The sequence below is a fragment of the Pyxicephalus adspersus genome, chromosome 10, assembly GCF_032062135.1.
Source record: "Pyxicephalus adspersus chromosome 10, UCB_Pads_2.0, whole genome shotgun sequence".
NCBI classification, from domain to species: domain Eukaryota; kingdom Metazoa; phylum Chordata; class Amphibia; order Anura; family Pyxicephalidae; genus Pyxicephalus; species Pyxicephalus adspersus.
Genome location: NC_092867.1, coordinates 6,100,356 through 6,121,534, shown reverse-complemented (window position 1 = coordinate 6,121,534; position 21,179 = coordinate 6,100,356). Strand labels below are relative to the sequence as shown.

Here is a 21,179-nt window from a genome sequence, read left to right as displayed (position 1 = left end):
TCAGTTTTGTTGAGTTTACTTCAAGTTTTTGCATCCATGTGTTAAGTCTAAGCCCTAAAGAACAAATGTTAGTTGTATCTTGTTGGGCCATCATTATCTCAAAGTTCGACAATAAAGCATTCAAAAACTACTACGGGCTTATAGCCGCTGTCTTTCTTTTCTGGATCCAAACAATTACAATAACTTCCGAAAAGGTTTTTTTTGTTAATTTTGTCTCTCCTGCATTGTATAATTACCAACAACTGTTCAGTACAGTTTAGGTCTTCCACCTTAGCACAGCGTTCACGTCTCATATTTACCCGGGCACCGGGAATATATTAGTCATGATGAAGGTAAATATCTAACTGTGTAAGCAATAGGTCTATACATAAAATATTTAAATATAGAATCTCTCTTTTGCACAGGGTCATATTACAATTTGATGAAGATGAACAAGAGCTCCATGATAGAATTTATCCTTGCGGGTCTCACTGACCGGACTGAACTGTTTATTCCTCTGTTTATTGTATTTCTAAATGTTTATATCACAACAGTGGTGGGTAATGTTGGTATTATCACTCTGAGCTTGGTGGACAGGCATCTTCACAAACCCATGTATTTGTTTCTGAGCAACCTCTCATTTGTAGACCTGATGTATTCCTCATCAGTTACCCCAAAAATGTTGAGAGACTTTTTGAGCCATGCCAAGGCCATATCTTTTGTTGGCTGTGCCCTACAGATGTACGTCTTTGTGTCCTTTGCGACCATAGAATGTCTTATTTTAGGACTCATGGCCTATGACCGCTATGTGGCCATCTGTAGTCCACTGCTATACAGTGTCAGAATGAACATCATCTTGTGTCTCCGGTTGTTGGCTGCTGCCTACCTTGAAGGATTTCTGACGGCTCTTATCCACACTGTTTCTGTCTTCTGTCTACATTTTTGCAGGTCCAACATCATTGATCATTTTTTCTGTGACATCCCACCACTTTTCAAACTTTCCTGTTCTGATATATCCATCAACCTCATCGTTCTTGTTGTCTTAGGAGGTCTAAGCACAGTAGGTTGTCTAATACTTATCTTGGTCTCATATACCTACATTGTTCTTGCCATTTTGAGAATTCGCTCATCTAAGGGAAGGTATAAAGCTTTCAAAACATGCATTTCTCACATGACAGCCGTCACCATCTTCTACGGGACTGTCCTCTTTATGTATTTCCGACCATCTTCCAGTTATGCTCTACAGCAAGATCGCGTGGCCTCTGTCTTCTACAGTATATTAATTCCAATGCTTAATCCTCTGATATATACTCTTAGGAATGAAGAATTTAGGAAAGCTTTGAAAGATTTTGTAAGAGGGTTAAGGTGTAAATCATTTTAACAATGTTCTGGTGATGGAATGTTAAAGGAACACTTTAGGCAAAGTGATCAGCCTGATTTATAAAAACTCCCCAAAACAGGAGAAGATAGACTATCACAGGTGAACCTTGGTGATCCAATAAACCTGGATAAGACGGTGGGTCAGTGGCACAACAGGTTGGACAACCTGGCTACAGGATTTTTATTGCAAGTTCTTGTTCAATTGGAGGATATTGTATATTATTTCCAGAATATACTACAGTTATTCCCAAATATTTAGTATGTCAGCAGTCATAGTTGTCAGTCAACTCGAATGGGTTGGTTGAAAGCATTGGTAGGGGAGGGCAGGTCCAGCCTCTTATTTCCTTCCGCTCTATAGATCTCTGCAAAAATGTATTTAATTGAACCAAAAGTGTTATTACAGTAAACTTTTCATTCAATCTTTATATTATTACATTTATTATTTCAGTAAGATGCAATAAAGGTAAATTATTAGAAAAGAATAAAGAATTATCCAATTATGTTTTGCAAACTATTATTTTGTGTTTTTCTTAAAGTAAAATATGATTTTGCTTACTGTAGTACAGTGTTTCTTGACCTATTTAACATGGTGGAACCCCTTCAAATAATTTTCAGGAAGCCCCTGCTTTAATTACTTTATCAACAGCTCACAGTTTGTTAGATTTGTGGTCCATGGGAAGAATGATATATTGCCTGCCATTGGGAAGACGTTTTACCTTTTAAAGAAATCTTAGTACCCCCCATGAAATGCTTTTCTCTGCTTTTTTTTGCTTCAATCCAGCAGAATAGTGCATTATTCATGTATCATCCAAGAGAACCATCCACTTCCTGGAGTACTTATTATTTATTAGTTATTATATAATATTATATTTTGATATATTAAGATTATATTCAACATATTAAATCTCGGAATTATACTGGTAGGTAGTGTTGGTGTTTGAATTCGGGTTGTCCTTATATTCGACCAGAATATGGCCGTTCGAATTCGGATAGACCCGACCCGAAAAACATAGGATTCACGCAAATTTGGTGCTCTGAATTTTGGAAGGCCCCTTTAACAAGGGGACTTCCAGATGTCCAACCATGGGGAATAAGTACAGGGGTACATATTAGTATTATGTATTATTATGTATCTTTTTATGTATCTTTTTATTATGTATCTTTTTAAATGTATTTGTAGGCTGTAGAAGCTCTACACAGTCCCGCAAAATAAATCGAATTTTCCCCCCCGTTGACTTTAATGGTGTCGAATTAGACATTCGATCACCCGAACGAAATTGGCCTATTCGATCGAATAGCCATTGAGTAGTGGGATATTCAACCAACACTACTGGTAGGTCAGCTGGATCACCCAAAATTGACCTTGGTAAGGACATTAACTTGTGAGCCTTTTGAGGGACAGTTAATTATATGACTATGGACTATGTATAGGGCTGCATAATATAATATTTCTGTTGGTGAATATAACTGTTAGCAGCTTAAAGCCTAACTAAACGTCCAAAAATGTTGGGGTACCTAAAAAGTGCAAGGTTCAATTATGCAAAATAGCTGATTATAGCAAAAGAATCCCTCCACACTGTGATCACCCTGCTCTCAGGCCTCCTGTGCTTTCTTCTTCGTCCAGGTTTGGGGTCCCCAACCGCCTTCATTTGCCTGTTCATGCCCCTGGAAGCTAATTCATCCCAGGACAGTTCTGTGCCAAACCTGAACACCAAGCCATTCTAGCACATCATGTACAATTTGCATAACATATTGCTGACTTTTTGTTAGTCTTTTTGTCCCAGTTTCTTTTCAAAGCAGTTTAATTCTATTTTAAAAGAAAAAAAGCGGTGCTGCCTCTTTAAGAGCCCATCTTGCCAATCAGGCCGGTGCAGTGTGGTCTGTGTACAGTATGCAATGTACTGTATTGGATTCTATTACCTGGTCAGGTAAAACCACATTCCTCTGCTGACAAGTCAATCATTCCGCTCGCAGAATCTTTTATCTGTACACACAAAGCAGCATGTCCTCCGATGGCATGGTAAAGATCAGCAGAAGGTGTCTACACCATTAAACACGCAAAGCAACCTTCTCCCTATCAACCTCTGCGCTTCTATATATGTATAGAATGAAATCAGCTTAGTTATACATATGGAGAACCATCGTCTGGATATTTGTCCTTTCACCCAAGATCCATGGAATTTCTTTACTATAACTACTGACGTCTAAGCAAAGGTGAGTGCATGTTTCTAGAATGTCCTTTACCTATGGCTTGTACAGTCATTTACAATACTCAGGTATATGTGAAGGTTTCAGCAATTGGTTGTTCTGAAGACAAATCATTAATACACTGCCTGGGCAACATGCTCCAATGTTTAGTTGGACCACCTTTAGCATACATTCGTTGTGGGGTCATTTCAATAAGCTTATGCAATGTCACAACATTTATCTTTACCCAAGTTCTTGAAAATGGGACAGTCGGATCAATGTTTAAAGTTTTCTCCAGCTTATACCAAAGATTCTACATATGGTTCAGGTCTGGATTCTGGTCTGGTCTGGAACCCTGGTCATTCAATATATTCAGAGAGACAATTTTTAACACAAAACCTAAATCTAAGGTGTTAAATCTAGACCTGACAAACCAAAGCAACACCATATCATAGCACTGCCCCCATAGGCTTCCCAGATCATAATACTGCCCCTGTAGGTATCCCAGATCATAACACTGCCCCCATAAGCACCCCAGATCATAATACTTCTCCCATAGGCACTGCAGATAATAACACTGCCCCCATAGGCACCCCAAATCATAACACTACCATAATAAGCATCCCAGGTTAGAACCTGGCCCTGATAGGCACTTCAGATCATAGCTTTGCCTCACAGGGACCCTGGATAATAACACTGCCCCCATAGGCACCCCAGATTTTAAAAATGTCCCCACACACACAGGATATCATAATAATGCTTTCACAGGCACCCCAGATCATAACACTGCCCTCACAGGTACCCCAGACTACACACTGCCCCCACAGGCACCCCAGAACATAATAATTCTCCTATAGGCACTGCGGATAATAGGACTGCCTGATAGGCACCCCAAATCATAACACTACCTTCATAAGCATCCAAGGTTAGATCCTGGCCCTGATTGGCACCCCAGATCATAGCATTGCCTCGCAGGGACCCTGGGTAATAACACTGCTCCCATAGGCATTTCAGATTATAAAAATGCCCCACACAGACATCGGATATCATAATAATGTTTTCACAAGCGCCCCAGATCATACTAATGCTTCCACAGGCCCCCACAAATCATAACACTGCCCCCGCAAGTACCAAGATCATAACACTGCCCCAATAAGCACGCCAGATCATAACACTGTCCCCACAGGGACCCCGGATCATAACAGTGCCCCTATAGGCACTCCTGATCATAACACTACCCCCACCGGTACCCCAGACTATACACTGCATTCACAGGCACCCTAGATCATAACAATGCCTCCAGATGCAACCCCCAAATCATAACACTGCCCCTACAGGTACCACAGACCTTACACTGCCCCAACAGGCACCCCAAATCATAACACTTTCATCATAGGCATCCCAGGTTAGAACACTGCCCTGACAGGCAGCCATAATTTAAAACTGCCCCCACAGACAGCCCAGATCATAACAATGCCCCAATAGGTACCCCATATCATAACAATGCCCTCACAGGCACCCCAGACTACACTTTGCCTTCACAGGCACACCAGATCATATTAATGCCTCCACAGGCACCCACAAATGATAACACTGCCCCCACAGGCACCCCAGATAATAACACTGCCCCCACAATCACCCCAGATCATAAAACTGCCCCAACAAGCAACCCAGGTCAAAATGCTGCCCCCACAGGGACCCCAGATCATAACACTGCCCCCATAGACAGAATATAACACTGGCCACATAGGCACCCCAGATCATAACACTGCCTCCACAGGCACCCCACATCATATTAATTCCCCCCCAGGCACCCCAGATTATAACACCATCTCCACAAGCACCCCAGATCATAACACTGCTCCGACAGGGACCCCAGTGTTGTATAGAATCCTGAATCTCAAGGACTGTGTAAGGTGAACACTGGGAAGCACAGGCAAAAATTTTCTATATACAATAGACACATGAACTCGTATTGGAATTGTGTGTTTTGTGTAATTTTTACAAATCTGTGCAGTAATCATGTGTGTAACACTTCCTTTGTAATAAAGACAATGCTGCTCTTTTTCCTTGTGCAGGGTGATTGGTCTTGTATCCTCCATTTTCTGTACATATTCTGCAGGCAGCCTGTAGTGGTTGGTACAGCTGAGCCCATCCTCACATCTAATCTCTATACAAACTATGTACAACACAGTGATGTGTCAGTGCTACTTTTACCAAGTAAAATCTGGATTAGCAAAAAGATTTGAAGAACACCGATCAGATTTAAAATATTTGTGGCTATTTAGGAAAATATTTTAGTTTTATGGTTTGAGCAAGTCCCTGTTTCTCAGTTTTGACGCATTATTTGATAAACGTATATGCTTGTAAAGTAATTGCCTAAAGTCAGCGGTGTAGTCATAAAAAAAGAAGAGGGGGCACGGTAATAGCGAAGGCTATTCATGGCGAGCACGCAGGGATAGCCTATACGGGGGTCCTGAAAAAAGTGAGGGTGTGGAGTGCCCATGCATGCCCACCCCACTACACCCCTGCCTAAAGTGTATATAAAACTTACTGTGGAACTACTTTGAGGACCCTTATTTAGGCTTTTCCTCAGGTAGCAATCTCTGTCCCTGTCACCAATATTCAAAGCACAAAAATGTTCCGAAATTGCCTATTGGGTAGCTAGATGGTGACCAAAATGGCAGGGTCCTCTCTTCCTCCTGCATCACTGTCTGTATCTGTCTGTCATTTGCAACTAGGGATGAGCGAGCAGGCCTTTGGCTTTCTTGCAAAAACTTCCCCGAACTTCCAATGGGTCCGCAAAATTTCGACGAACTGATTTTGCGGACCCATCGGAGGTTTCAGGAAATCATTACAGGAGGATTCCCAGGGCTGCATTCATACATGCAGCCTTGGGAATCCTCCTGTGTGCGATCTCTGGGCACTAGAGATTAATTAATTAACCTTTAGTGTCTGGAGATCGCACACAGGAGGATTCCCAGGGCTGCATAAATGAATGCAGCTCTGGGAATCCACTGCGATCCCCAGGCAATAGAGGTTAAATGGGGACAAGTTTTCCCATTCAAAACCTCTAGTGTTCTCTGACTAAGAAAAGGAAAATCCTGATGATGCTTGAGGGTCATCAGAGTTTTCCTTTCCTCAGCCAATCAGAGAGCACTAGACGTTTTGAATGGGGAGACTTGTCCCTATTTACCCTCTAGTGCCGGGGATCGCACTCTGAGCTGATCAATGAATGAAGCTGTGGCTGAATTCATTGATCAGCACAGCCCGCGGGACTTTTTTTGTTTCAATCGATCTCAATCAGCCAATTTACACCTGCTGTTCTTGCTTACAGTTTCGGTAAGCAAGAAGGGCCGAATTCGCAGAGAACGGACAAAATCTTGCTCGCTCATCCCTATTTGCAACCCCTATTTAATGTTCAGCACTGCGTAATATGTTGGCGCTATATAAATCCTTTTTATTAATATTAAAAAAAAGAATTCCTGATTATAAAAACATTTAATTATTATTGAATATTAACTAGTAAGTTCTGTTAGATTTAGCTTGTGGATTTGGGTTTTACGATAGAATTAATATACAGAGCACTATTGACAGAAGAACAGAAGGACTAATATCCAATGATGGTTTATGGTTGATTTGACAAATATAGGATTGATATCACCATGAAAAAAAGGACAATGAAGAAGAAGACAATGAATGAGCTATGCCTCCATATTGGAGGCATAGAGTGGACGGAAGAAGAAGCTAGCATGGACCTTTTGCAACAAAGAAGGTAATACCATCTCATTAGCTTGCTGATAAACATTTATAGTGTCATTTAAAGAAAGTTGCCACTAACTCATGTAGTGACATGGCCCTACGATTTACCAATTTTTTTGTGATTGATGGGTAAGATCTTTCAAATTTGGCAAGTAGAATAGTGTAGCTTTGACCAATGGAGTATTGAATGACAGCTTTTCAAAGGGCAAAGTCTCAATGCCTGTGCCATTATAGTGCCCCTTTAGAAATTGGCCGGTTAGGGCCTACATTCAGAATTTATCCTTATCAGATTGAGGGCACCTAACAATAAAAAAAGATATCTGTGTACATCGCCTCTAAAGGACTGATTATTGAATTTTTTATCCAGAGCTGAGCTTTAATATATAGCCATTGCTAAACATTCCCTTTGAAAAGGTTAGTTGCCAATTAGAAAACCAGCCCTGCCACTATAGGTCATTGTGTAAATGGCTATGTGTAAATTTAGTTATGCTCATATTTTTAGTTTACCCATAGTGCTTTAATAATCCTTTATCATGCATATATTTTTTGTAAATTATTTGTAAAATGAGCTTATGTATATAGAGAAAAATAAAGGAACTTGGCTAAAAGTGTTTTCATCTTGGGGTTTCAGGATCCAGGAGATGCCCATTCTTCTGGCTGCAAAAGAAAATAATATGGAACTTCTAAGGGAAATCTTAGCATCAGAGAAATGTGACCCTTTCCAGAGAGGTAAAAAAAAAATATACATGGAAATTACATATAAAACTGTTTGAGTAACCTCCAGGAGTTGCCAATTATTTATTTTCTAGGTAAACTTTCAATTTTGTCTGTGCTGTATTGTGGACGACCAAAGTTTCTATTTTTTATTTGGGTTTGGTCACAATGAAATGCGCATTACAGTGTACCTATGTAAAAACATTTGTTAACACACTCAATATGTGCAAATTAATGTTTTGTAATACAACGATAATTGCCTACCCAACATGCATCTCCAATGCACCAATTTAAGGTGGGTCAGAGCACCCTGGAGTGTAGGCCATTGACTGCACAGCAGATTTACAATGGATTTAATGGAAAAGCAATAAGTGCAACCACAAGCAAAGTCCTCTTACTGCTGGAATGGCAGGACCCACTAAACAATTAGGTGAACCTTTGCCAAGACTGTGTACATTAGTGTGTATACACATTCTGAACAAGCAACAGATGCTATATAAAACACTCAATCACCTCTGCAGCTATAGGCATTCTGGGTAAATTTAAAGGGAAGAAGCATTCCTAAGGAACAATTCCTAACAACCACCAGCCATTGGGAACATTGCTTACTGTTTAGGATTACCAATATGCAAACTAAACATTAACTTCCATTGTTGAGGTACACAGTGGGCCACATTCCCAACGGGTTGTCAGAATGGCTTATTGGGAATCACCTACCTACCCCATACACAGCCTTCCCACCTACCTACCCCATACATAGCCTTCTCACCTACCTACCCCATACACAGCCTTCCCACCTACCTACCCCATACACAGCCATCTCACCTACCTACCCCATACACATCCTTCCCATCTACCTACCCCATACACAGCCTTTCCATCTACCTTCCCCATAGACAGCCTTCCCACCTACCTATTTGCCTACCTACCTACCTACACCATACACAGCCTTCCCATTTACCTACCCCACTCACAGCCTACCCCATACACAGCCTTCCCGACTACCTACCCCATACACAGCCTTCCCACCGCTCCTTTTTTGCTGCCTCTCTTTGTAGTTCTCTCCATTGGCTTCCATTTCACCTTAGAATCAAATTTATCTCCTGTGCTTTGCTTTTCAATCCCTCCACAGTTCTTGTCCCACCTACTTTTTTGACCTGATAGAAAAATACCCCCCAGCCACTTTCTTCACTCCTCCAATGACCTAATAATGATTTCCTCACTCATAACCTCATTACACGCACGGCTCCAAGACTTTTCTAGAGCTGCCCCGACTCTCAGGAATGGTCTTCCTTGTCCTATTCGGCTTGCTCCTACTTTCTGCTCCATTAAAAGAGCCCTCAAAATGCAACGCTTCAACCTCACCTACCCATCTTCTTCTGTTTCCTAAACCCTCACTACTCACGCAACGATCCATATCACCCTTCTATTGTGTTTCACATCCCCTACCTTTTAGATTGTAAGCTCTTCAGAACAGGATCCCCTCCTCCTGTTTCATTTTTTTTATCTGGGGATGTCATATACAACTCCTTTTTAATGTACAGTGCTGAGTAATGTTGGCGCTTTATAAATACCTTTATACCTTACCTTGTTAATACCTTGTTATTTTTGGTATTATTATTATTATTAAAACAATAATTTATATGTGGTAATTATGCCATGAAGATCCTTGCTTATATCTTATCCTAAGTCAAGTTGTGGTTTCACATAGTCACCCTTTCATTGGTGACCCTGGTGAAGAATACAAGAGACTATATTAATGGCATCCGAAAAGGGTCTCCTTAGAGAACACATTTTTTGTTGTAACTGCACATCTTATGCCATATATATTAAGCATCCCTGTACCAGTGCTCTTTAATATTTGTATCCATTTGTACTGCAATGCACTTTGTCTCCCCTAGGGGCACTGGGAGAAACAGCTCTACATATGGCAGCAATGTATGACAACCTGGAAGCTGCTGAGATCCTCCTAACTGAGGCTCCATATCTTCTGAACCTCCCCATGACCTCTGAGCTCTACCAAGGTTGGTATGCATGAATGCAGAATAAATATAGACTTCATTTTCAGAAGTGGGTGGATGACACCAGAACTGGTGCTGGAACCCAGCAGCACTCCCAACCCTTTTGGATGTCTATAAAAAGGACAAATAATCCTATGGGAAGATTGCTGCTGAAATTGATGGTCTGGTGACATGGTCTCTTTAATTTGTCAGAATAAAGGAAAGTCTGATTTGATACTGAAGAGCTTACAATCTAATAATATGGTTAGTAACATGTCTCTTCTCTACCTACAGGACAGACAGCACTGCATATTGCCACAGTGAACCAGAACATGAACCTTGTGAAGATGCTGATACAACGAGGAGCTGATGTGTCTTCTCCAAGGGCCACTGGCAGCTTCTTTATTCAGAAACCAAAAGGCCTTTTTTATTTTGGTACATCAGTAATCACAAGCTTTCTATCAATAGGCCTCATTTAATAAAGATCTCCAAGGCTTAAAAGGATACACTTTCATCAGTGAAGCTGGGTGATCCAGCAAACCTGGAATTAATCGGGTGAAGGAGTGAAAACATTTCTAACAAATAGCAAATTACTTTAAAGAAATCCATTTCAGGTTTGCTGGATGACTCCTGAGTGTATCCTTTTCAGCCTTGGAAAACTATAATAAATCAGGCCAAATGTATTAATAGTTTGCAGGACAATTCTCGATTACTGCAAGAGAGAACTTCTATGAACTCCTTCCAGCCTGAAAATGTATTGGGATATACGAAGAAATGGATCAAAATAGATGGTGACCGAAAAATGTACCAGCAATGGCCCTTGCATCCCATCATTATCATACTGATGGTGGTATTGCAGTGCAGTTACCACTGAGCTCTTTAGAGTGGTTTTCTAGTATTTTGGTTGTCTTGTACAGGAACTAGATAGGTATTGATGCCTTTCAAAATAAATTCTTACCAGACATTTGGAAAGCATTCCTACCTATGCCCATAGATGCATTTGAGCAGAGTACCACCTCCGCCGAGACTAAAAACTGTAACACAACCACATCTGCAAAATGCCAGTGAAAAAATACAGTTTGGTGACTCCATAACAATTTCTAGTGCTAGGAAAAGACTTGTTTAACTGTCCCAATAAACAACATAAGCAGTAAGCTTTCCCATTTTGCATTTGCTATACTGGTATAGCCGCAATTATTTGATCCTAAGCATGGTGGCTCAGTGGTTAAAACTCCAAAATATCAACTCTAGGATCCCAGGTTTGAATCTTGGCCGGGCAAGATCTATATGGGTTCATCCTGTGTTTTCATAATTTTTTTCCCACATCTAACCACCCAACATACTTGTAGGTTAGTTGACTTACCCTCAAAATTAAATTGATTATGGTATGGCCATTGGACTGGTAAGGAAATTAGATTGTGAGCTCCTCTGAAAGCATATCTTTATTGCACAGTTTTGACCAGTTATGGTATTCCCTGATTTTTGCAAAAGCAAATAAAAAATTAGCTTGGTCCTGTTAGCATCCACTGGACCCCTTGTCCCAGTCTAGGATGATCTATGAACCCTATTCTTGCCTTCTGAACCCTATTGATATCAGATCATCACCCATCCAAAATTGAATGTAATATTAAGCTGATTGTCTTCCTTCGCAGGGGAACATATTTTAAGCTTTGCTGCTTGTGTTGGAAATGCAGACATCATCAAACTACTGGTTGAAAACGGAGTAAACCTACGTGCTCAGGACTGCTGGGGTGAGTGAAAGGGCTGGGTTCTGGCTTTGCATCATTACCTAAAATAAGGTAACTTCTTCCACATATACAAATACAATGTTAACACATTAATAATAATGATTTTATCAGCCAACAGATGCACTGATCTTCTTGAAGTCCAAGCTGCACTATTATTGTAAAGTCGTGCTTTGTCAACGCAAGGTCTCTTTAATGTTCTCCACACCCCCAACTCCATGGTATATACATACTTTTTCCTTTTTCCTGAGCTCAGAGTTGCTCCAGTACTCCCCGTACCTTGGACCAATAATTATATGCATTGATCAGCTAAAATAATAAGACCAATTACAAGTAATATTATTGATGACTTGATTACAATGGAACCTGCCAAAGGATACATTAAACAGCAGTTATATAGTAAATTCTGGTGGATGAAGTGTTGGAAGCAAGGCAAGTGTCTGACAAGGGCCAAATTGTGATGGTTGGATAACAGAGTCAGAGCATCTCAGTAACGACTTATCTTGAGGGGGTATCCAATATGAAGTGGACAGTATCTATGAACAAGAAAAACACAAGGATAGAACTGTTGATATGGTCATGGACATCCAATGGGAGGCTGGGTGGAGCAGAGGCCTGTCTATTATGCCAGATCCAACCGAAGAGCTACTGTCCCTAAAATCTAAACATCAACAGCAATTCTATTCTTGAAACAGAATTTCCTCAATATTATGCCCCCCCCCCCAGAGCAGTCATATGGTCTGCTTGCCATCCTTGACTAGGTTCCATCAAATGTCAATCTCCTATGTAGTAAGTGTATTTTCCTTACACACCAAGGAATTCCTTTTGAAAAGATGGGGGGGTAGCTTGGCTCGGTTGGATCTACAAATTGTTGAAAAACATGATGCTGGCCATGATAGAATAGTATGAGAACACATAGCGCATCACAGCTTTGTCCATTTGGGGCTGATTAGCCACAGACCAGTCACAATGTCCAAACTGACCTCTGCCGACCACCAAAGGTGCCTACAATAAGTGATATTGGAAGTGGACCATGGAGCAATAAAAGAAGTGCTCTAACCGAATGGATCCCATTTTCTTTAGGTTTATGTGGCTGGCTGGGCCATAACTTGATACTACAGAAGTATAATTCTTTGTCAAAGATAACTGCTAAATCATTGTTTAGCCAGAAACGTCAGTATGAAGACTTTAGATAGACTTTCTGTTTATGTATTACAGGAAACACAGTGCTGCACATTCTGACCCTCCAGCACAACAAGACTCTCTCCTGTCAGATATACGATCTCCTCTTGTCTCTGGACACTGAACAGACAACCCCAAGTTTAGACCAGATTCTGAATAACCAGGGTCTGACACCACTCAAGATGGCCGCAGCAGAAGGAAATGTCACTGTAAGGTTTTTTCCAAACTTTCTAAAACCAAATGTGTTGTGTTTTTCTTCTTACATAATACATGTCGTTCACATAGCTCAATACTGCAAACTCAATTTTATAAATTATTGTAGCAAAGTGATTGTGAGTTACCGAGATTCAGATATCTTTGCAAGTTATGGCCTCCTGAGATCCATATTGAGTCATAGAATATAATGTATCTTAAGTTGCTTTTCTATAATTGTTTTATTCTCTGGAATTGTTCAGAAAATGTACTGCATGCAAAAGACATAGGGCCTTATTTAATAAAGCTCTCCAAGACTAGAGAGGATACACTTTTATCAGTGAACCTGGGTGATCCTGCGAACCTCAAATGGATTTGGTCCAGGATTGAAAACATTGCTAACAAATAGAAAATGACTTTAAGAAATACATTCCAGGTTTGCTAGATCACCCAGGTTCACTGATGAAAAAAATCAGGCTCACAGATATGTATTTATACCTACCGGTATATATGTTGCAAAATGTCTTCTATTACCTGTGCTGGGAGGGTCATAACCATGTAAAATGGGGTCAATAAAAAAGCACAACAGGGCCTCTTCTTTTGTCTAATATCTAAAACTTAATAGCAATTCCATTCTTGATACATAATGACTCCTTTCTTACAGGGTCCCTAGTAATATGAATAATTGTATTGGGCTCCAGAGCAGTCATATGGTCTGGTATGTCTGGAGACATATTCTAATATCCTTCAATAACCTTATCTTTACTAAAAGTTTATTTTTTATTTTTTCGCCAACGAACTCTTATTGGACAGATCGGGGCCAGGTTGGGTTATTTGTATTTAGCCCTTAAGTCAGGGAGTTAGGTCCCCATTAAAAGTGAGGAACTACTTTCAAAAAGGTCCGCAGAGGAAGGTTTTGTGGCTGGCAAAGGCATTATGAATGATCTGGTGGTATCTACTTTTACACAAGATTTTAAAATAACTAAAAATACTTTTAAAATTTCTTTAGATGTTTCAGCACCTTCTGAAAAAGGGAGTCCGGACTGTTCAATTAATGGGTCCAACCAGCTACATGCTCTACGACCTCACTGAGATCGATTCTTGGGGTACGTCGGGTTCAGTTCTTCACCTCCTAGTAACATCCAAGAAGGCAGAGGTACACGTTCAATGGATATCACGATGGAAGGGGCCAGTGGAATGTCAAGAAATGATTTCTATCAATTGTGAATAGCCATTCCCCCAACAAATAAATGTATATATGTTCCAAATGTGCCTGTTATACCTAAAACACTTCTACTTTCAACAGGCACGGCGAATTCTGGATGTTTCCCCTGTTAAAGAACTGCTGAATGAAAAATGGCAGAGGTTTGGGCGACCATATTTTTGGACAATGGCAGCCATCTATGTGCTGTACATGATCTGTGTTTCATTCTGCTGTGCCAACCGACCCCTCAAACCTTTACAGAACCGTTCATCAAACCCTCGGGACACTACCATGCTACAACAAATGAATCTTCTGGTAGGACTTTCACCAATATGTGAAGATATCTCAAGCTTTTTTAGATAAGTTTATAAGGGTTACATAAGGACATTGACTATAATCTTGTCCTTTAATATGTTCGGGACTAAAAACAATAAATCCTTTTTTTAGTTAGGTAAATACAAATATTACAGTTTAATATTATGAATTTTCATTTTTACCCAGCAGATGGCTCTTTAGGCTTCTTTTCCCTTATATTAAGCACTGTTGTTTATAGAACTCAAATGCTCAAGCTGCAAGTTATACTAACACCAGTGATTGAATTAAAATAGTGATCCCCCCAACCTCTTTGATCTTCATCCCTCCACAGGGCTTTCGATCATCAAAATGTGTACTAATTCTCAAAGCTTAATGAGGCCTTTTATTTGTTTGACCCATTTCTTTCTTGACCCATGATACATTTATATTAATATTACTATCATTAATATTAAATCCAGTATCATTTTCAGGAATCGTATTCAACGCCAATGGACGAACTGCGACTAGTGGGGGAGCTGATCTCAATTATTGGAGCGCTGGCAATGTTACTTCTTGAGGTAATCATATATATATATATATATATATATATATATATATAATAACTTTGCAGCATGGCCTTTTCTGACGAGACAAGGCTTATAGTCGACCAGCTCAATGAACACAATAAACTCTATTTAATGAAAGAAAAGAAAATGTAGATATGTTACCCTAAAGTAACCATGATCACAATTATGACTATCAAGATCTTGACTACCTTAAGTGTCTTAGGTGTCCACTAAAGACTCAGAAGACAAGAAGTGTGGAAAAATCTCCACTCCATGATCTTGCCACCCTCTGAGCCACCATACCACCCCATGTTTCTATGATTATGCCCTATTAGACAGCATAGCATTGATTCACCAAGGCGTGCAGCCCAATGTTTACTTTCGTGTCTGAATGTGGGAACCTGATGTGGCCGTGGCCAAGCCAGCATTAATTACTGGTTCCATTTTTTTTTTTACTATGGATGGAAAAGTTGAATTAAATTACTGTTCTCCAAGTGTAGTCTATTATGTTCTCCAAGTTGGGAGCACTATCTAGCTATTTGGTTGATCACTGTAACATAAATTTGGCAAACTGTAGATGAGCAATAAACACATTGGGTTTGCAAAAAGCAAATAGCTATACCATTTTTTAAACAAAAAAAAATTCAAAATCAGATTCATTTACAAAGTTGCCCTTAAAATCTGACCCAGGCTTGCCTATAAATGGTAAAAAGTCTTCAGAAACCAAAGGTCATTCATGAAAGTGGTGGTTATGTTAGTTGATCACAACAGTGGTCCCCAACCTTTTGGAGCACGCAGATCACTAAAAGCACAGACCCTGGAACATTGTGTCACTCAAAGGCTAAGAAACCCCCAGAGTGATGCCAAAACCTACCCACTCTCCCATCGTAGGCAGAGACACAATCTGCCAACTGCCTGGAGACTGCAATGGGTATTGGAGACATGGTCCACGGCTCTGGCCGGTGAGCCCCAAAAGCAGGGTCCTTCTCCTGACCCCACTGGGGAGTGGCCAGAGCCGTGGCCCACCTGTCAGAAGGCCTGAGCCGCAGACTTGTGGGCAACAGACTGGGTGTTGGGTTAATGAGATTTGCATATTTAAGTTGTGTTTTCAAGGAATTGAATACATGGTCTTGTTGATGTTCCACAGATCCCCGTACTAATGAGTACTCGAAGTATCTCTTTACTCCAAGACATGGTTTCAGGAGGACTTTTTCACTTTATTCTGTGAGTAGTCAGGAGATTCCTTTTTTTAACCATTTATCATGGGCGATGTCAAAGAAAAGGATCAGTATTGTCAGGCAATCAAGACTTGCACATCTGACAACGATAAAAAGCTTACAGAAGGAGAGAATACTGCAATGATTAAAGTATATTACTGTTTTATTTACTGTGCATCACTGGAAATCAGTGGACTCCCCCCAAAAGTGTTGGATGGACCTCATACTCCTGAAGGGCATTCCTGGGTTTGAATGTGTAGAAGCTGAATGTACATAACATACTGAAAGCAAGGGTGAGGAGTATGTAACATACATAGTACAGGAATAAGGTATATGTCATATACATATCTGGCTATCTAACATTCTGAGTACGGGGGACAGGTATATGTAACATACTGAGCACAGGGGTTAGGTTTACATAATGTATTGATGAGAGTATGTAACAAACATAATGAGGAAAAAAGGTATATGTAACATAATGAGTAGGGGTAAGCGAGAATGCCTCTGGCATTGTCACGAAAATTTCCTTGAACTTCCAATGGTTCCGTGAAATTTCGGCGAACCGATTTTGCAAAACCATTGGAAGAGGAAATTAAAACAGGAGGATTCCCAGAGCTGCATTCAGCCCTGGGAATCTCCGTTTGCAATCCCTGGGGCACTAGAGGTTAATTAGCTTCTAGTACCCGGGGATCGCAGAGGATTTCCAGGGCTGCATGATGCAGCTCTGGAAATCTTCCTGTTCGCACAATCCCCAGGCACTGGAGGTTAATTAACCTCTAGTGCCCCGGGGATCTCACACTTTTCTCAATGAATGCAGCCACAGCTGCAATCATTGAGAAGATGCAGGCAAAGGAGAACCTGCTGACATTGTATTATAAGTATCTCTTACAAATTATATATTTGTATCTGTAACTTATATTAACTCATTACTTATATTACAATGTCAGGAGTTTCTCCTGTGCTGGGCATCTTCTCAATGATTTCAGCTGTGGCTGCATTCATTGAGAAAAGTGTGCGAACCCCGGGGCACTATAGGTAAATTAACCTCTAGTGCCTGGGGATTGTAGAGGATTTCCAGGGCTGCATGATGCAGCCCTGGAAATCCCTCTGTTCGGTGAAAGCTCCACCTCTCGGCGAATCAGAAGGTCGTTCTCGCTTACATTTTTAGTAAACCAGAAAGGCCCGAATTGCCACAAGATCGAACTTATTATTCTTGTTCGTTCATCCCTAATATTGAATAAAGGGTTCTGGTGTATGTAACATTCTGAGCGGAGGGGACAGGTGTATGTAATATACTAGATGCAGGGGTTAGGTGTATGTAACATACTAAGTGCTAGATGCAGGGGTTAGGTGTATGTAACATACTAAGTGCAAGGGTTAGGTGTATGTATTGTGAGCAGGGTACAGGCATATATATAATACCAAGTGTAGGCATCAGAAGTAAATACAGCCCTGCTCAGGGATTGTAAGAACTGAAAAGTTGTCGCTATTTTCCTTTCTTACTATATATGTTATAGTTTTTATTATTTTTTTATTTGGTGTTGAGGCACCGTGGTTATTTAGTTCTTGCCTAGTTTTCCAATTTTTTTTTTACTAATGACTATTTTTGACTAATCACCACAATTCCTGGTCTTTTCATACAATTAACATACATTAACATACATTATGTTATAATTATAGGGTTTTCTTTAGCTGCTCAGTGCTGCTGACACTCGTACTGAGACTGACAAACTCGGATGGAGAGGTGATTCCCATGTCTCTTGCTCTGGTGTTCGGTTGGTGCTATGCTATGTATTTTGCTCGGGGATTTCAGATGTTGGGACCCTTTACTGTCATGATACATAAGGTCAGTAACCAAGCACTCCATTGCTGTGTTTAGGTAGTTATAGAGTAACAATGAACCCAGAAAGAGTTGGCCATGCTCCCCACTGGACACAGCAAGGACCTAATGAGCTTGAGTAGGCATAATATGCCAGATAGTAAATTTTGAGTCCTAAAATGCAATTCTGTAACCTGTAAAATAAATTTGTTTCGCTTTTCAGATTATATTTGGTGATCTTCTGAGGTTTTTCTGGCTCATGATGGTGGTCATTATCGGCTTTGGCACAGGTTTGAACTTTGGTCCACAAAATCACTTAAAACAATGGAAAACCTCTGGGGTTTGTTTACATGGCTGGTAATTGAATAGGGGTGCATGCCCCCCCCCCCCACGTCTACACTGACAATGGGTATCCTGGTGTTTGTTTAGTCCTTGAACAGAGGAAAAGGATGAGACACGGGCTGCTGAAGTATGGTCACTTTAGGCCAGGAGTCAGGGGAGTAAGGTCCACTGGATAGTAGGCAGCAGTCCACAATGTAGAAGCAGAGCAGAATTTTTAGTATTTCTGGTGGAAGTGTGGTTCGGATAGGTATTGGTGGTCGTGGGGTTAGTGGATGAAATATATGGTAGATCCATGGAAAATAAGGGTTAAGATTACAACTCATGGAATAGTTAAGACAGTTTATGTGTTTTGGAGGAAATAGTAGGTGCAGATCATCAGGTGCCATCATAGGGAAGGAAGTGTTCAAGAAGTCATCTTTTTTAGGACTAAAAAGTTGCAGGAGGGCAACAAGGGTGGGTGTGGGGGAAGTTAAGGCAGAGTAATTGTAGTTTGGGGGCTTTATGGGACTTTTAGTGTCCATTATATTATTAACTTACATTTATTTTCTTATTTTCGTCCTAGCATTCTATGTAATATTCCAGACAGAGGACCCAGAAAAGATGGGAGTGTTTTACAGCTATGCTATGTCAATTTACAGCACATACCAACTGTTTATCAATGTCATCAACTCCCCAGCCAATTATGACGTAGACCTACCAGTTATGTATGGGGTGGTATACTTTCCTTTCACCTTAATCTCCAATCTTTTGATGCTAAACCTAATAATTGCCATGATGGGGGACACCCACTGGAGAGTGGCTCAGGAGCGGGATGAGCTTTGGAGGGCCCAGGTCAGTTGAAAAGAAGACATTATTATCCAAGAGTGCATTTGTGTTTTGTGAGTAACTAAAAATATAGAAATAAGAAATAAATTGTAGATCTGCTTTTTATAACTCACTGTGTATCATACTACATACAACCATACTTTATTATTTTCTACCATACAGCTTGCAGCAACCACGGTGATGTTGGAGAGTAAACTTCCTTACTACTTTTTACCTCGTCTCGGTGTTTGTGGATCTGAATATGGGCTGGGGAATCACTGGTATTTATGGTAAATGTACAATTTTTCATTTTACATGTACTTATCCTACATCTGCAGTAATGTATAGGGATTAATGAGAATGCCTCCGGCAATTTCGCTTGAGCGTCATCAGGATTTTCCCTTCCTCAACCAATCAGAGAGCACTAGAGGTTTTGAATGGGGAGACTTGACCCATTTGAACCTCTAGTGCTGGGAAATTGATAAAATAATAGCTAGGTTCCTCTCTCTACTTACGTGGAGATCTTCTATTGTAGTGACGCTTCTGTTGATGAGATCCTGGGAAATGGGAATACGTCAAATCTCACAAGAGAATGCCCTAGTGCACTTCAGGAACATCTTCATGGGATTTTGGATCCTCAGTGTTCCCAAGATTTCACCGGAGAATTTGTGACAATACCTAATTATTACGTATAGGTGGAAAATAGGATCAGGTATATTTTCGAACTTTTAATGTGGAAATTTGGAAAGAGGTTGGAGGGGCTGATGTAAAAATCAGACCTTGTATATTAATGCATAGATTATGAATAGCTTAAAAATGTATATGGGGATCCTACAATATATTTAAGAATGCATCGGAGAGACCTGCCTACCCCAAAACCCTTTCTTCTAATTCTTTCTATCCCAAAATCCTAAATAGGGGCCAATCACAGAAAACCAGAAGAGTGTCTTTACTGTAATCTTATGACCTGCAGAAGAAAATATCTGTAGGCAGGAGTTAATCTCGGGGTTCAGGTCAAGACCATGGGCATGCTGCCTATCGGTCCAAAGACAAGAAGACATTGGTTCAGTGTATGTAGGGTATATAGTCCACATTACTGCAGGTTCTGTAGAGTTATGTCACCCTGGATGCTAAACTGCCATATAGTACTGTTGGTGAATCACAACAGTAGGTGTTTCATTTTACAATTATTTTGGGTGGTAAACATTCTAACTATTTGTGTTTTCTTTCCTTTTTATTTTAGTGTTAAGAAAGAAACCCAGGAAGAGCAAAATCTGTTGTCCCTGCCTACACAGAGCTTTATATCACCGGAGACGCATGCTCTCAGGGAGAATTCTACCGCTAGCAGTAACATGGACATTGGAGGAGACCCTCAAGCCAAAAGAAGATCCAGTCGGGGCTGGCAAATCCTCCGCAGGGCCACCATCGATCAATTGCAAGGAAGTTCTGCCCTTCCCAGAGACTCAGAACAGGAGGTCTATTACATTTAGAGCTCCTAGGTTCATTCTTACCATTACATCCATTATATGTTTTGCCATGCATGTGAGAACTTTTTTGAATGCAAGAATGCACTTTATTGCACCTAAAATGAAGAATAAACTTGGACTTTTTAATGGATCTCAAGGCTGCTTGCTGGTTTAAGAACAGTCTGCTTAAAGTTTTGGGTGTTCCTATATCCCAGCATTTGGCTTCAAGAGGGCTTCCAGTGCATCCACCCCCCACCCCCCTATTCCTATGCAGGAACCCAGAAGGCGTACAAATAAACACGTAATCTATTTTTGTGTTAGCTTTG

At 40.5% G+C, this 21,179-nt stretch overlaps 2 protein-coding genes across 2 annotated transcripts; both read left to right on the top strand.

Annotated features, from left to right (window-relative positions):
- Positions 1–421: 421 nt before the first annotated feature.
- LOC140339889 (olfactory receptor 5F1-like) lies at positions 422–1,360 on the top strand. The gene has a single exon (XM_072424802.1). It carries the CDS (start codon positions 422–424, stop codon positions 1,358–1,360), a length of 939 nt encoding a protein of 312 aa, XP_072280903.1.
- Positions 1,361–7,298: 5,938 nt separating this feature from the next.
- On the top strand, positions 7,299–20,877 carry LOC140339396 (transient receptor potential cation channel subfamily V member 6-like). Its single transcript, XM_072424096.1, has 15 exons — positions 7,299–7,321; positions 7,940–8,037; positions 9,924–10,046; positions 10,317–10,457; positions 11,675–11,773; positions 12,986–13,158; positions 14,151–14,297; positions 14,448–14,660; positions 15,131–15,217; positions 16,353–16,429; positions 18,103–18,268; positions 18,465–18,531; positions 19,146–19,414; positions 19,571–19,677; positions 20,631–20,877. Exons 1-15 carry the CDS (start codon positions 7,299–7,301, stop codon positions 20,875–20,877), a joined length of 2,037 nt encoding a protein of 678 aa, XP_072280197.1.
- Positions 20,878–21,179: the final 302 nt, after the last annotated feature.

Bases quoted from the DNA above. Each gene is read 5' to 3' on its own strand.
- LOC140339396 (XM_072424096.1), top strand. From the start codon at position 7,299: ATGGACCTTTTGCAACAAAGAAG. The intron at 13,159-14,150 runs GTAAGGTTTTTT...AAATTTCTTTAG, and splicing joins CAGCAGAAGGAAATGTCACT to ATGTTTCAGCACCTTCTGAA. The intron at 14,661-15,130 runs GTAGGACTTTCA...TATCATTTTCAG, and splicing joins TACAACAAATGAATCTTCTG to GAATCGTATTCAACGCCAAT.
- LOC140339889 (XM_072424802.1), top strand. From the start codon at position 422: ATGAAGATGAACAAGAGCTCCATGATAGAATTTATCCTTGCGGGTCTC.